Source organism: Mesocricetus auratus, unplaced genomic scaffold (assembly GCF_017639785.1).
Source record: "Mesocricetus auratus isolate SY011 unplaced genomic scaffold, BCM_Maur_2.0 Super-Scaffold_100014, whole genome shotgun sequence".
NCBI lineage: Eukaryota > Metazoa > Chordata > Mammalia > Rodentia > Cricetidae > Mesocricetus > Mesocricetus auratus.
Window position 1 is genome coordinate 30,194,293 of NW_024429197.1, and position 12,385 is coordinate 30,206,677.

General features: G+C 37.4%; 1 protein-coding gene across 2 annotated transcripts in view; it reads right to left on the bottom strand.

Annotated features, from left to right (window-relative positions):
* Positions 1 to 12,385, bottom strand: part of Nrdc (nardilysin convertase) — a 63,508-nt gene that overhangs the window by 43,503 nt on the left and 7,620 nt on the right. Inside the window, exons 2-6 of one of the 2 annotated variants that reach the window (XM_040756982.1) lie at positions 7,817 to 8,126; positions 4,409 to 4,542; positions 3,499 to 3,568; positions 3,285 to 3,366; positions 1,842 to 1,995 (exon numbers count right to left, since the gene is read on the bottom strand). In XM_040756982.1, coding sequence (XP_040612916.1) covers positions 1,842 to 1,995; positions 3,285 to 3,366; positions 3,499 to 3,568; positions 4,409 to 4,542; positions 7,817 to 8,126 — 750 coding nt within the window. The remainder of the gene's footprint in view (positions 1 to 1,841; positions 1,996 to 3,284; positions 3,367 to 3,498; positions 3,569 to 4,408; positions 4,543 to 7,816; positions 8,127 to 12,385) is intronic. The other variant, XM_040756983.1, reaches the window with a different exon arrangement.

The following is a 12,385-nucleotide window of genomic DNA, read 5'->3' on the forward strand; positions in this document are numbered from 1 at the left end:
ATGTCCTTTGGTTGTTTGTTTTTCAATCTTATTTGACAAAGGTTACCTAAATTATGGCTTTAAAAATTAGCTGTTTTGTTCACTTTTTAGTGTGTTTTTGAGTTAAGGAGTCGATTTTATATTCTTATATTCATGGACACTCAATTGTCTTGGCATCATATTATTAAAAAGCCCTTTCATGACATTCTCATAGTGTCTTTGTGTTCACATATATGTTATCCGCTTTTGTGATTTATTATTATATCTGTCTCTTTGCCAACACCACGTGTCCTAACTATCACCAAATATAATAAGGTCAAAAAGACTGACATTTTCTTCAAAGTTTCATTATTTTTGTTCTCATATTTAAGTCTGTGGCCCAATTTGAATTAAATTTTGTAAACAGTTGAATAAAGAAGTTTGGTCTATTCTTTTGCATATGGACATTCAGTTGTTCTGGCACAGCTACAAAAAAAATCTTTTTTCTCCTACTAAGTTGTCCTGGTACTCTACTCCTGGCAGCAAGTGTGATGGTTTATTTCTAGAGACCCAGTTCTAGTCCACTGAGCTGAGTCTATTCTTATGCCAGAACCATATTGTTGGGATTTCTGCAGCCCTAAGTCTTGGGGAAACCAAAGTCCAACTTGTTCTTAAATATAACTTGGGCTCCTTTTGCTTTTTCCATATGAAGTTTAAGATCAGCTCACTGATTTCTCTAAAGCAGCAGCTAAAATTTTGAAGTGATTAAGATGAATCCATACATCAGTTTGGAAATTACTGTCATTCTTAACAATAAGATGCTCTGCTGTCATTCTTAACAATACTAAGTCTCTGGCTGGAGAGATGGCTCAGTAATTGGGAACACTGGCTGCTCTTCCAGGACCTAGGTTCAATTCCCAGCACCCACATAGCAGCTCACAACTGTCTGTAACTCAAGTCCTAGGGGATCTGACACATTCATAAAGACATACATGCAGGCAAAACACCAGTGCATATAAAAAATAATAATACAAAGCCTCAGGCTCATGGCATAGCTTCTCATCCACTCATTACATATCACTTATTTTTTAACTTTCCATTGTTACAAGTCTTTCACTTTAAGTTTATTCTGAAGTATTTTATTAAGATGTCAATATTAAATAAGGTATGTTATTAATTTCACTTATGAACTTTTCATTGTTAGTGTAGAAAAAAATGAGGGAGCTGAAGAGGTTGCTCAGTGGTAATTTACTGTTCTGTCAAAGGACCAGAGTTTGGATCCCAGAACTCACATCAGGTAGCTGGAAAGTAACTCCAACTGCTAAGGATTTGACATCCTCTTGTGACATCAGACACACACACACACACGATGAATCTTTAAAAAAAAAATGAGGAGGAGCTAGGAAGACAGCACAATCAATAGAGTGCTTATCACATAAGAATGAAGGCCTGAGTTCAATCCCCAGCACCCACACAAAAGCCTGGCATGGAGTCACACAACTGTAATCTCAGCACTGGGAAACCAGAGACAGGAATATCCCTGGGGTTTGCTGGACAAACAGTCTAGCCAAACCACTGAACTGCAGGTCCCTGGGGGTTCAAATCATGAGGTGGGGCCAGGTGTGTTGGCACGTGCCTCTAATCGGGAGGCAAAAAGCAGGTACATCTCTGAGTTTAAAGGTCAGCCAAATGTACACAGTGAGTTTCAAGACAGTTATTCATATACAGTGAGACCTTGTCTCAAAAAAAAAAAAGAACATTTAATAGTTTGCTCGGTTTTCCTCAAATATTCTGACAGTTCTAGAGAACTAGATTAGTTATTGAAAATATCATAGAACATGCCCAATAGTTCCATTTGTAAATTGTTATTAAATAATAGTTACCTATCCAGGGCTTCCTTGAAGTACTTTCTCTGGACATCAAACTGAAAGACTGTGCGTTCACAGTCAGTTGAGGCATTATCACTACCTCCATGTTTCTTGAGGAAGGCATCAAATCCATTCTCATCTGGATATTTCAAACTACCCATGAATACCACTAAATGAAAAGAATAAGAAGTTATACAACAAAGAAATAGACAACATTCTTATTATCAAAGATGAATTCTTCTATGCATAAAAGATAAAGCAATGAAAAAAATAGGAAAAAAGCTAAAGCAACACATTAACAATGGCTGTGTCTGACACTTTGTTACACTGACACTGTACAACATTCTACAATTTTCATGTTATTTCCATTCCAAGAGAACCCAAACATTTCATTTCTTAAAAATTTGCTTAGAAAAAGGTTAAAGGCTAAACATGCTTATGTTCAGATTAACCACTACCGCAAAGGATGTCAGGTAAGAAGTTTACTTTCAAATAGCTCAAAAACTAAAAACGTAAAAAGATGACTAATGCAAAAAAGCAAGTATGTGTGTAAACATCTGTAGCTGTGTAATGTTCACAGTTTTATTGAGGCACACTCATAGCTAAACATATGGTTCCTTTTTGTGATATATATATATATATACATATATATGGTTTTGTTTTTGTTTTTTTTTTTGAGATAGGATTTCTCTGTGGTTTTGTTTTGTTTTTTTTTTTTTTTTTTGAGATGGGATTTCTGTGTGGCTTTGGAGGCTGTCCTGGAACTAGCTCTTGTAGACCAGGCTTGTCTCGAACTGCCTGCCTCTGCCTCCTGAGTGCTGGGATTAAAGGCGTACACAACAACCGCCCAACTTTTTGTGGTATATTAATCACGCCTTTTTATTGTTTGTATTTTCAATGCTCTGATGTCATTGGCTACTATTCACACTGAAACAGATATTCCACCAGAGCTAGCCAATTCCTAGAGAATGGCAACTGTCTCTTGCTCTGTTCACCGTACCGTTGCCAAATAATGATGCCTACAGTAAAACAGGCTTGGGGCTGGGAAGATGGCTCAGTGGTTAAAACACTTGCTGAACAAATGTGAGAGCTGAGATTCAAACCCTGGGAACTATGTAAAATGGCAGTGCCCTGGTAATTCATTTCAGAAGGCAGAGATAGAGGCTCCCCAGAGCAAGCTGGCTAGGGAGTCTAGTAGTGTCAGCAAGCTCTGGGTTTTAATGAGACCCTACTTCAACAAATAAAGGTAGATACTGTTTTCATTCAAATCTTTACTATAAGTATAATTAAATGGAAAATCTTTCCCTATGCTTATTCCTAAATCAACATTTTCTTCTTAGCTTTTTCTTTGTTTAAATGTACTTCAGCTAACTAATTACTAATCTTTGAAATCAATTCATACAAATTTAAAGGGAAAAGGAAAACCACACCCGGGAATGATATTTTACAAGATCTTACTGTGCTCCAAAAAGTGTGCCAGCCCAGGCAGGTCATCTGGATCAGCAAAGCTCCCAACTCCAACACACAGAGCCGCTGCAGACTGGGGTAAGTAGAACACATACAAATAGTAGAGTCAATCCTAAAGCAATACTAGTACCTCAAGGGTTCATTCGGAGTTTTCTAACAGAGTTCTTTCCCTGGGAATCGGGAGGAGCAGCAAAGTGAAACTCACCAGAACTGTGTCAGTTTCACCCTGCTGCTCCTCCACTTGCCATCCTGCCAAATGCTCAACAGGTGCAGACCTAAGGGAAAAAGCAGAAACAGACAGAGACAAGGGAGAGGCCAGCCACCCAGACATCATTTCATGTTGCTGAGCAAAACTCTGAACCAAGTTTGTTCCCTGAGTTACTAGATTTTGGAAATCGGCTGAACTAACATATCTAGGTAGAATAAAGAGCTCTAAGCAATTTAAAACTTTTACATTCAGAAACTCAGTTACAAAATGTGAAACTTCTCAGTATATTACTTGGAAGGTTTTACTAGTAAAATAGGATGAGAGATAAAATAACAATTTAGAAAAATATCTAATAAAAAGTAAGCAAATGGTTAAAAGAGAAAATTTTTGTTATTAAAAAGCTACAGGAATAGGATTTAAAGAGGCTTTTTAGTTCTTCATTTTGTATTGAACACACACATATATATATCATATATTTCTTATCAATAAGTATTTGCCAAATTCCTGGGAAAAATTAGTTTTTAACAAAATAGATGGCCAAGATGTACACAAGACTCTGTTTAAAATGATTTTGACATACTATCATCATTAGTTAAAAGATTTTTAAGTAGAAGAAAAAGTCAATTTGAAAATAGGAAAGTAAATAATAACTTTTTCAACTTTGTATCAATTGTCAGAACTAATCCATTTGGTGAAGCATTGTTTGACAAGGTTATCCTCTTAAAAACAGCATGCACCTGGCATACAAGCCAACCTTGCACTTTTAGAAGAACCAAACAGCCTCACTTGATACTTCAAGTCCTATTTTTGAAGACTTAGGCACATAAGCTCATATAAAACATGGAAGAATATCCACTTCTTCAAACCACAGTCTAACCTGTTCTGTGATGTTTAATAGATGCCTAACCTGCTTTCAGCTCCAACTACCCCATAAAGATTTCTTGTATCGACCAGCAGGGTTGAAGACATTTTTGAATAAGTTGACTTAAACCACAGTTTATCAGTCAGCTTTGACCACAGCAAATACAGGTTCTGCGATTGCTAGAAAAGAAATTCAGACTTGAGAATTTTCTACCCAAGAAATTTATACTTGAGAATTGAGTTATAAAACTCAGTTATGAAATCATAATTCAAATATATCATACTTAAACTTCAATCGTGTTAAATTATTAACTTTTCAGATCAAGAAAAACTTCTTTTTGAAGGACAGAAATGGGGATACTTAAAAAAAATCTTCAGGAAAGGAATTACCTTCTAATTAGATAAGATTCTCCAAAAGCTAACAGATTTTTGTCTTCCCATTTCATTAATGAGATTTATCTTAAATAAGGCTCACATTTCTCAAATAAAAATTAAATCCTAAAATCACTTCAGAACCTATATAATTCTCAAGCCACCTCTCACCTAAACTTGTTCATTTTTCCTTCAGATGCTTATGTACCCACTAAGTAGAAACCGTCTCCCACTACGACACCCACTGCTTCAGGACCAAAATGATCTGATCTCTTCAAACCTAACTGCTTATCAAAAAAACTCAAAAGCACTTGTGATTAACAGAAAGACAGATACAGAAAACTCAGAGGTAAGGATCTGAGATTAACACTACTATTATTTGGGGAGCTAAGATAGAGCTCAAAACCCATGTGAACTTAAGAGTGGGTGCAAGAGGAGAGTCAGTCAGTGTAAGAACACCCAAAACACCAGGGACAGACCTAGGCTACAGCTCCATTTTGGTTATAATTTCTCCATTCTACTACTACTCGATTAAGAGTAAGAAATAAGCTGATTAATTCCCAATTTGCTTATAAAACCTTTAAGATAGTCTACCAAGGTGGGATATATACAAATTTATTCAGTGTTTTGAGTTTCACCTCTGAAGTTCTCCAAGCTAACACAACTTGACCTACAATGTGACACACACACACACACACACACACACAAAAAACCTTCTTAAAAACTTAACTCAGAGCCGGGCTGTGGTGGCGCTCGCCTTTAATCCCAGCACTCGGGAGGCAGAGGCAGGCGGATCTCTGTGAGTTCGAGGCCAGGCTGGACGACAGCCTCCAGAACAATACAGAGAAACCCTGTCTCGTAAAAAAACAAAAAAAAACAAAAAAAAAACTTAACTCAGGGTTGGAAAAATGGGTCAGAGGTTAAGAGCACTGGCTGCTCTTCCAGGGGTCCTAAGTTCAATGAGATCTGGCACCCTCTTCTGCCCTGCAGGCACACATTCAGAAATAAAATATAAAAAACAAATATTCTAAAAAAAAAACTGAACTCACAATTTTCACCAAAAATTAGGTGAAAAAAACTGATGCAACCTTTCTTAAAAGAAAAAAAAATAGCCTGGTCTACAAAGTGAGTTCCAGGACAGCCTCCAAAGCTACAGAGAAACCCTGACTCGAAAAACCAAAAAAAAAAAAAAAGAAGAAGAAGAAGAAGAAAGAAAAGAAAAAAGAAAAAAAAATGGAACAGGGAGTGGTGGTGCACACCTTTAATCCCAGTGCTCTGTAGCCAGAGGCAGGTAGTTCTCTGTGAGTTTGAGGCTAGCCTTGTCAACTTATCAAGTTCCAGGCCTGATATAGTAAGACTCTTGTCTCAAAAAACTTTGAAAAAAGAAGAGGAAGAGGAAGAGGAGGGACTCTCAAAGAATTTAAGAGAATTATTGAAGGCAAGAGCAGTGGAGCATGTCTATAGTCCCAGCTACTGGCAGTACTTTAACCTAAGAGTTTGAGACCAGTCTGAACCACCAAATGAGAAACTCCCATCTCAAGAAAGAGGGTGCAAGGCACAGGCATGATAGAGCATAATATCTATGGCCACAGCACTCTGAAATTCTAGCATTCAGGAGGCTGAAGCAAGAAGGTAGAGCATTCAAGACTAACCTAAGTTAAATAACAAGTAGTGACTCAAAACAACAACAGCCTTTTCTACTTGAAACTTACATTTCCAAGTCTTTGGGGTTAACCACTTTTATAAAAACTAGGAAATGAATCTGTTGATGACTGATGATGATAATGATGTGTGTATATATAGTATATGTTGATTACAAGTGTGCATATGAATATGCAGGTCAGAGAACTTTCGTACGTTGGATCCCTCTTCTGCTCTGTGAGTTCCAAAGATCAGATTCAGATCATCAAACTTGCATAGCAATCACCTCTACCCACTAAGCTATCTTGCCACTGCCATGGGCTGACACCTTTTTATGTATTCTCTTGAGATCTAAATTAATAATCTAACTATAAATCCTGTACATTAAGACTATACCATACTGTTGTACTGACAGTCAACTTTAAGTGGAGCATGACGCTGCATGCTTGCAATCCCAGCACTTGGGAAGAAGTGTCTAGAGCAGTGACTCTCAACTTCTAAGCAGTGACCCCTTTGTCAAACCTCTATCACCAAAAATATTTACATTACAATTTATAACAGTAGCAAAATTACAGTTGTGATGTAGCAATGAAATAGTTTTATGGTTGGGGGCATGAGAAACTGTATTAAAAGGTTGAGAACCACTGCTCTGGAAGATCAGGAGTTCAAAGTCATTCCATCTACACAGAGTTCCAAGCCAGACTGGGCTACATCACACCCTATCTCAAAGCAAACATACAAACAACAACAACAACAACAAAAAAACCCCAAGGAACTAACTTTAGCAAACATTTGCTGATCAAGTTCTACTATAATATCTCCAAAATGTTACGTACTCTGTGATATAGAATTCCCTTCTGCAAAATGGATACATTCTTCAAAAGATATGTTACGGACAATCTATCAAGACCCACATACCAATTCATTGATCATTAAACTAAGTTCAACTCTCTCACTTAAACTGTCCTGATGTACTTATTAATTTCAACTGTTGACACTTTCTCATAGGTGAGATCAAATTCAATTACCTACACCAGAATTACCTACAAGGTAACTTAGAACTCTGAGGCCAGGTGAAGATGTTATACCATTAGCCTTGTTCTCCTTTCTCAAGTCTTTCGAAGGATAGTATACTCTCTTATTCCTCTATCTTCTCACCTCGTGACATTTTTAGAACAAAGAATGTACATAAATACATATAAACTCCAATATTGCCATTTTTACTTTTAATGAGTGGGTTTTACATTTTTTGTTTTCTTTAGTCTCTATAGTAAGCATTTATTACTTTTATAACCAGAGTAAACTGCTTTCAAAATATAACCTTTATATAGACTAGACCCTAGCTGTATATTTTGTTTTGGCTACTAAGAAATAAACCACAAGTTCAATCATTACCCCAAGGAGTTCCCAAAGAGAAAGACAATATAGACATGACTCACACCTGTTTCTCAGTGGTTTTCTTCCTGGCTTCTACCCTCTCTTCCAATTCTTCCAGTTCATTTTCCTCATTATCAAGATCATCCTCATCATGTTCATCATCATCAAATTCATCTTCATCATCAAAACCTTCTTCTTCATCGTCCTCTATCTCAGCTCCAGAGTCTTCATCATCATCGTCATCTTCTTCCTCCTCCTCCTCCTCTTCCTCCTCCTCCTCCTCATCTTCATCTGTTGCATTTCCTGTTTTACCCTCCATATTACTTAGATCTGAAATCAAAAGTGCCTGCAAGCCATTCTGTAGTTTGATGTATCTGGGGAAAAACAAAACAAAACACAAAGCATTTTGATTCAACTGCTCAGTAAAAAGAACCCACAAATGTGTAATACACACACTGATTACTATGTACCTCCACTTACCCCAAGTTTCAGCTACTCACCATCAAACATGGTCCATACATACTAATTAATACATTTTAAAATTGTGAATCACTCCATCCAGTTAGGGCACGAATAAACATTTCACTAAAGTTAATGATAATTATTTGTCCTGAGATATGGATATATATGTATATTAATTATACATACGAGGCTATACTATATATTTACTATACATATACACACATATGTATATATTATCATCTTAGTCACATAATAGCTGTCAGGTTTTTGTTGTTGTTCTTTTGACTTTGGTTTGGTTTGATTTGAATTTTTGAGATGGGGTCTATCTACACAACCTTGGCTGTCCTGGAACTCATTGTATAGGTCAGGTTGACCTTGAACTCACACATGAGATCTGCCTGACTCTGCCTCCTGAGTTCTGGGATTAAAGGCATGCACCATCACATTCAGCAACAGTTGTCAGTGTTAGCAGATAGACATTAACATGCTTGTATTCCAGCGCTTGTGTTCAAAAGTAACCTTTAATGATCTCCAAAGCTCAAGACAGTTAATGCTGGTAATCTGGACACAAAGAGAACCCATAAAGTGTCTTTAAGAAAAAACTATGCTGAAGTAGCCCAAGAGATCTACAGTAAAAGCAAATCTTCTAGCCATGAATTGTGACATCAAATTGCAAAAGCTACTCTTATTTTACTTGGAGTAAGGATAGAAAAGGTATTAAATATGTATATATGTATAACATACATAGGCTTGATACTGTTCATGGTTTTAAGCATCCACAGAGAGTCTTAGACTGAATCTTCCACAAGTCAGGAAAGACTACCACAACTGTAATTAATCAAACTGGTTGAGCTGGGAAAGGAACCTTGAAAACAAAATTAGTTTTAGCTGGAAAGTAATGAAGGGACACATTTTATTGTCTTATGTTCTTTGAATTCTTAATCATAAAATACATTTACATATTCAAAATACAGGGTTTTTTTAGGGTTGGAAATGGCATTCAGAGTAGCACTAGAGCATTTGCTTAGTGTGTGTACAGCACGAGGTTCAATCCCTAACACTAAGAATAAAAGCCAGGTATACCAGTTTGTGCCTGCTATCCCAATACTGGGAAAACTGAGTAGGAATACAGCTCTCCATACTCAAAGCAGGCGTGCCAGGTCAGTGCCAAAGCACAATACAAATATGAGCTCACTCGTTTGCTTCTATAAAATGTATTTGACACTGCACAGGTTTCCAAAGCTGCTTTTAGAGACTGAAAAAAAAAATGGCTGCATCTCTAGGAAAACACAATCCCACAGACTTGTAGCCCTCTAAGAAAATGATTCTTACTTAGCAAAACTATTTTATCATTTGATGACCAGGTGTCTATTATAAACTGCTCCCAGGTTATAGTATTCTTTTATGTATTCACTCAATAAACACATATTTAACAACTCCATGTGTCAGACATCATGCTACGTTAGAAGAAAAACATGTAAGATCTGTCTTTGCCACCAGGTACACAATGTTCAGTAACAAGTTTATCAAACTAAGAATGACAGCAGTAAACAGGACTCTTGAAAGAAGGAATCAATCAGGGAATCTCTCTGAAACAAAACACATTTCACCCAAGCCCTGATGCTCAGAAAGTAATACCCCTGGGAAGATGTCTCGGTGGGTAAAGCACTTGCTATATACACACACGCATGTGAGGATAGAGTTCAGACCTCCAGAGCCCACATAAAAGCCAGACATGAGCTCCAGTCTATAATCCTAGTGCTACTCCAGGAGATATAAAACTGTTCTTCTACGGTTGGAGATGACTCAGTAGGTAAGGGTACTTTCTGTACAAGCATAAGAATATGAGTTCAAATCCCTCATAAAAAGTCAGGCATGTCTACACACGCCTGTGACCCCAACTACGGAGGACAAAGACAAGCAGTTGCTGGGAATTTCACTGACTAGTCAGTCTAGCCAAAGCAGCCCAGCTTCTAGTTCAGTAAGATACTCGTCTCAAGGTACAGCCCATGCATGCTTAGACTCAGCTACACTCCCCAGCCCAATAGATATGTTATAAATGCATAGAAAATACATACAAATGGTATCTAGTGGCTAATGATAGATACAACAATTGTGGAAAATATTAAGCTTTTCTTTTTGGTATCTAAATTTCTAACAAAGACCACATAATATTTATATTTATTGTCTTTTAGCATCTTTTAACTACTAAAAATCAAAGAATACAAAAGTTCTATATTCCCTTTATAAATTTACACAAAAAAACTGTACTTTAGGTTAAGAATAGAAGTGTTTTTAGTGGGGTTTTCCTTTTAAAAACAAAATTACACAATGTTTTGTTTGACCATTTCTTGTAACTCAACAATAAGTTATAAGACATTTTTCTATGTCAATACACAAAACAACCTCACTGGATGGTGACTCATGCCTATAACCCCAACATTCAGGCACACTGCCATTACTTCAAACCCAGCCTGGTTTACAGAGCAACTCCAGACCCTGTCTCAAAATTTAAAAGAAGGAAAGAAAAGAAAGAAGGAGCACTTATCTTCTATAGTTTGAATTATCCTCATTGTAGAACTGTACCATAACATAACCCTTAAACAATCTGTGATAAAAGTTATTGCCAACTTTTTGCAACTATAAAAGCCATGCTGCAACCTGGACATGGTGGCACAAGTATAAGCCTAGTCTTCAGAGGCAGCAGCAAGAGAATCACAAGTTCAAAACCAGCCTGGGTTGCACAGTGAGTTCCAGGTCAGCACAGACTACAAAATGAGACCCTATCTCAAAAGCAAACAAACAAAAACCTTATACAAATATCACTTAGTAACTATAAATATATAGTTAATATTTAAGTGCATGCTACATACTAAACACAAGCTTCCATATAAATTAGATATGCAATATTGCCATGGGTTATTATTACTATAATCTGGGCTTCTTGTTTTGTAACTTGCCTATTTATACTTGTTTTCTAGGAAACAAAAGTATTTTTAGAAACTGGTCAGATATAAATTTAATATAAGAAATGTCTGGGGAAAATATTACTAAGAGTTCTACATACATGCCTAGGAGTCATGCATTCACATACTCTATAAATGGTCTTAGAGAATATATAATGTGCTAGGCACACAGCAACTAAAGCAGACATGTACTGAATATTCATAAAGTTTTAGTCTGCAAACATTTATTGAGTTAGTAGGGGAACAGCTAAAGAAAAACCCTGAAGGGCTATAAAGATGCCTCGGTGGATAGGAGCACTTGCTGCCCTTCCAGTGGGCCTGGGTTAGATTCCAGCACCCCCATGGTGGCTCACAACTGCCTGTAACACCAGGCCAGGGGCTCCAACACTCTTTTGGCCTCTGTGAGCACCAGGCATGCACAAGACGGCACAGACATACACACACAAAACACTCAAACACATAAAATAATTCTGTAGAGAATCCAGGTGTTATGGTGCACACCTTTAATCCCAGCACTCGGGAGGCAAAGGCAGACAGACTTCTGTGAGATTGAGGCCAGCCAGGTCTACAGGGGAAGTTCCAGGACAGCCTGTCTCAAGATGACAACAAGAAAGTGAAGAGGGAGCATACCACTTAGAGAAACCCTTGTGCCATCTGTGCCAGTGTACACGGTTCTCAACACACAACTTTGCCTCGGTCTTGACACATACGCTACGAATCTAAGCAGCAGCCTTCAGAGTAATCTTAAAACTCCCTTCTCCTTATGTCATTTTTCACATAAAGAATCCACAAATTCTTACTGGCATTCACCAGCTGTCACCTATTTTCTTCATTATTTCTCTTCATTAGCTATCACATCCACCAATGTCCTACTTTTCTTTCCATTTTGGTGAAAAACACCATGACCAAAAGCAATCTGAAGAGGAAAAGGTTTATTTCATCTGACAGCTTATCATCTGAAGGGAAGTTCAGGCAGGAACCTGGAGGTGAAACACAGACCATAGAAGATCACTGCTTACTGACGTAGCCGCCATGACTTGCTCAGCCTGCTTTCTTGTACAACCCAGGACCATTTTGGAGGGCTGGACCCTCCCAGATCAATTATTAATCAAGAAAATGCCCCCACAAACTGTCCTCCAGGTCAATCTGATGGAAGCATTTTCTCAATAAGGGTTCTTTCCTTCTTCCAGATGACTCTAGCTTGC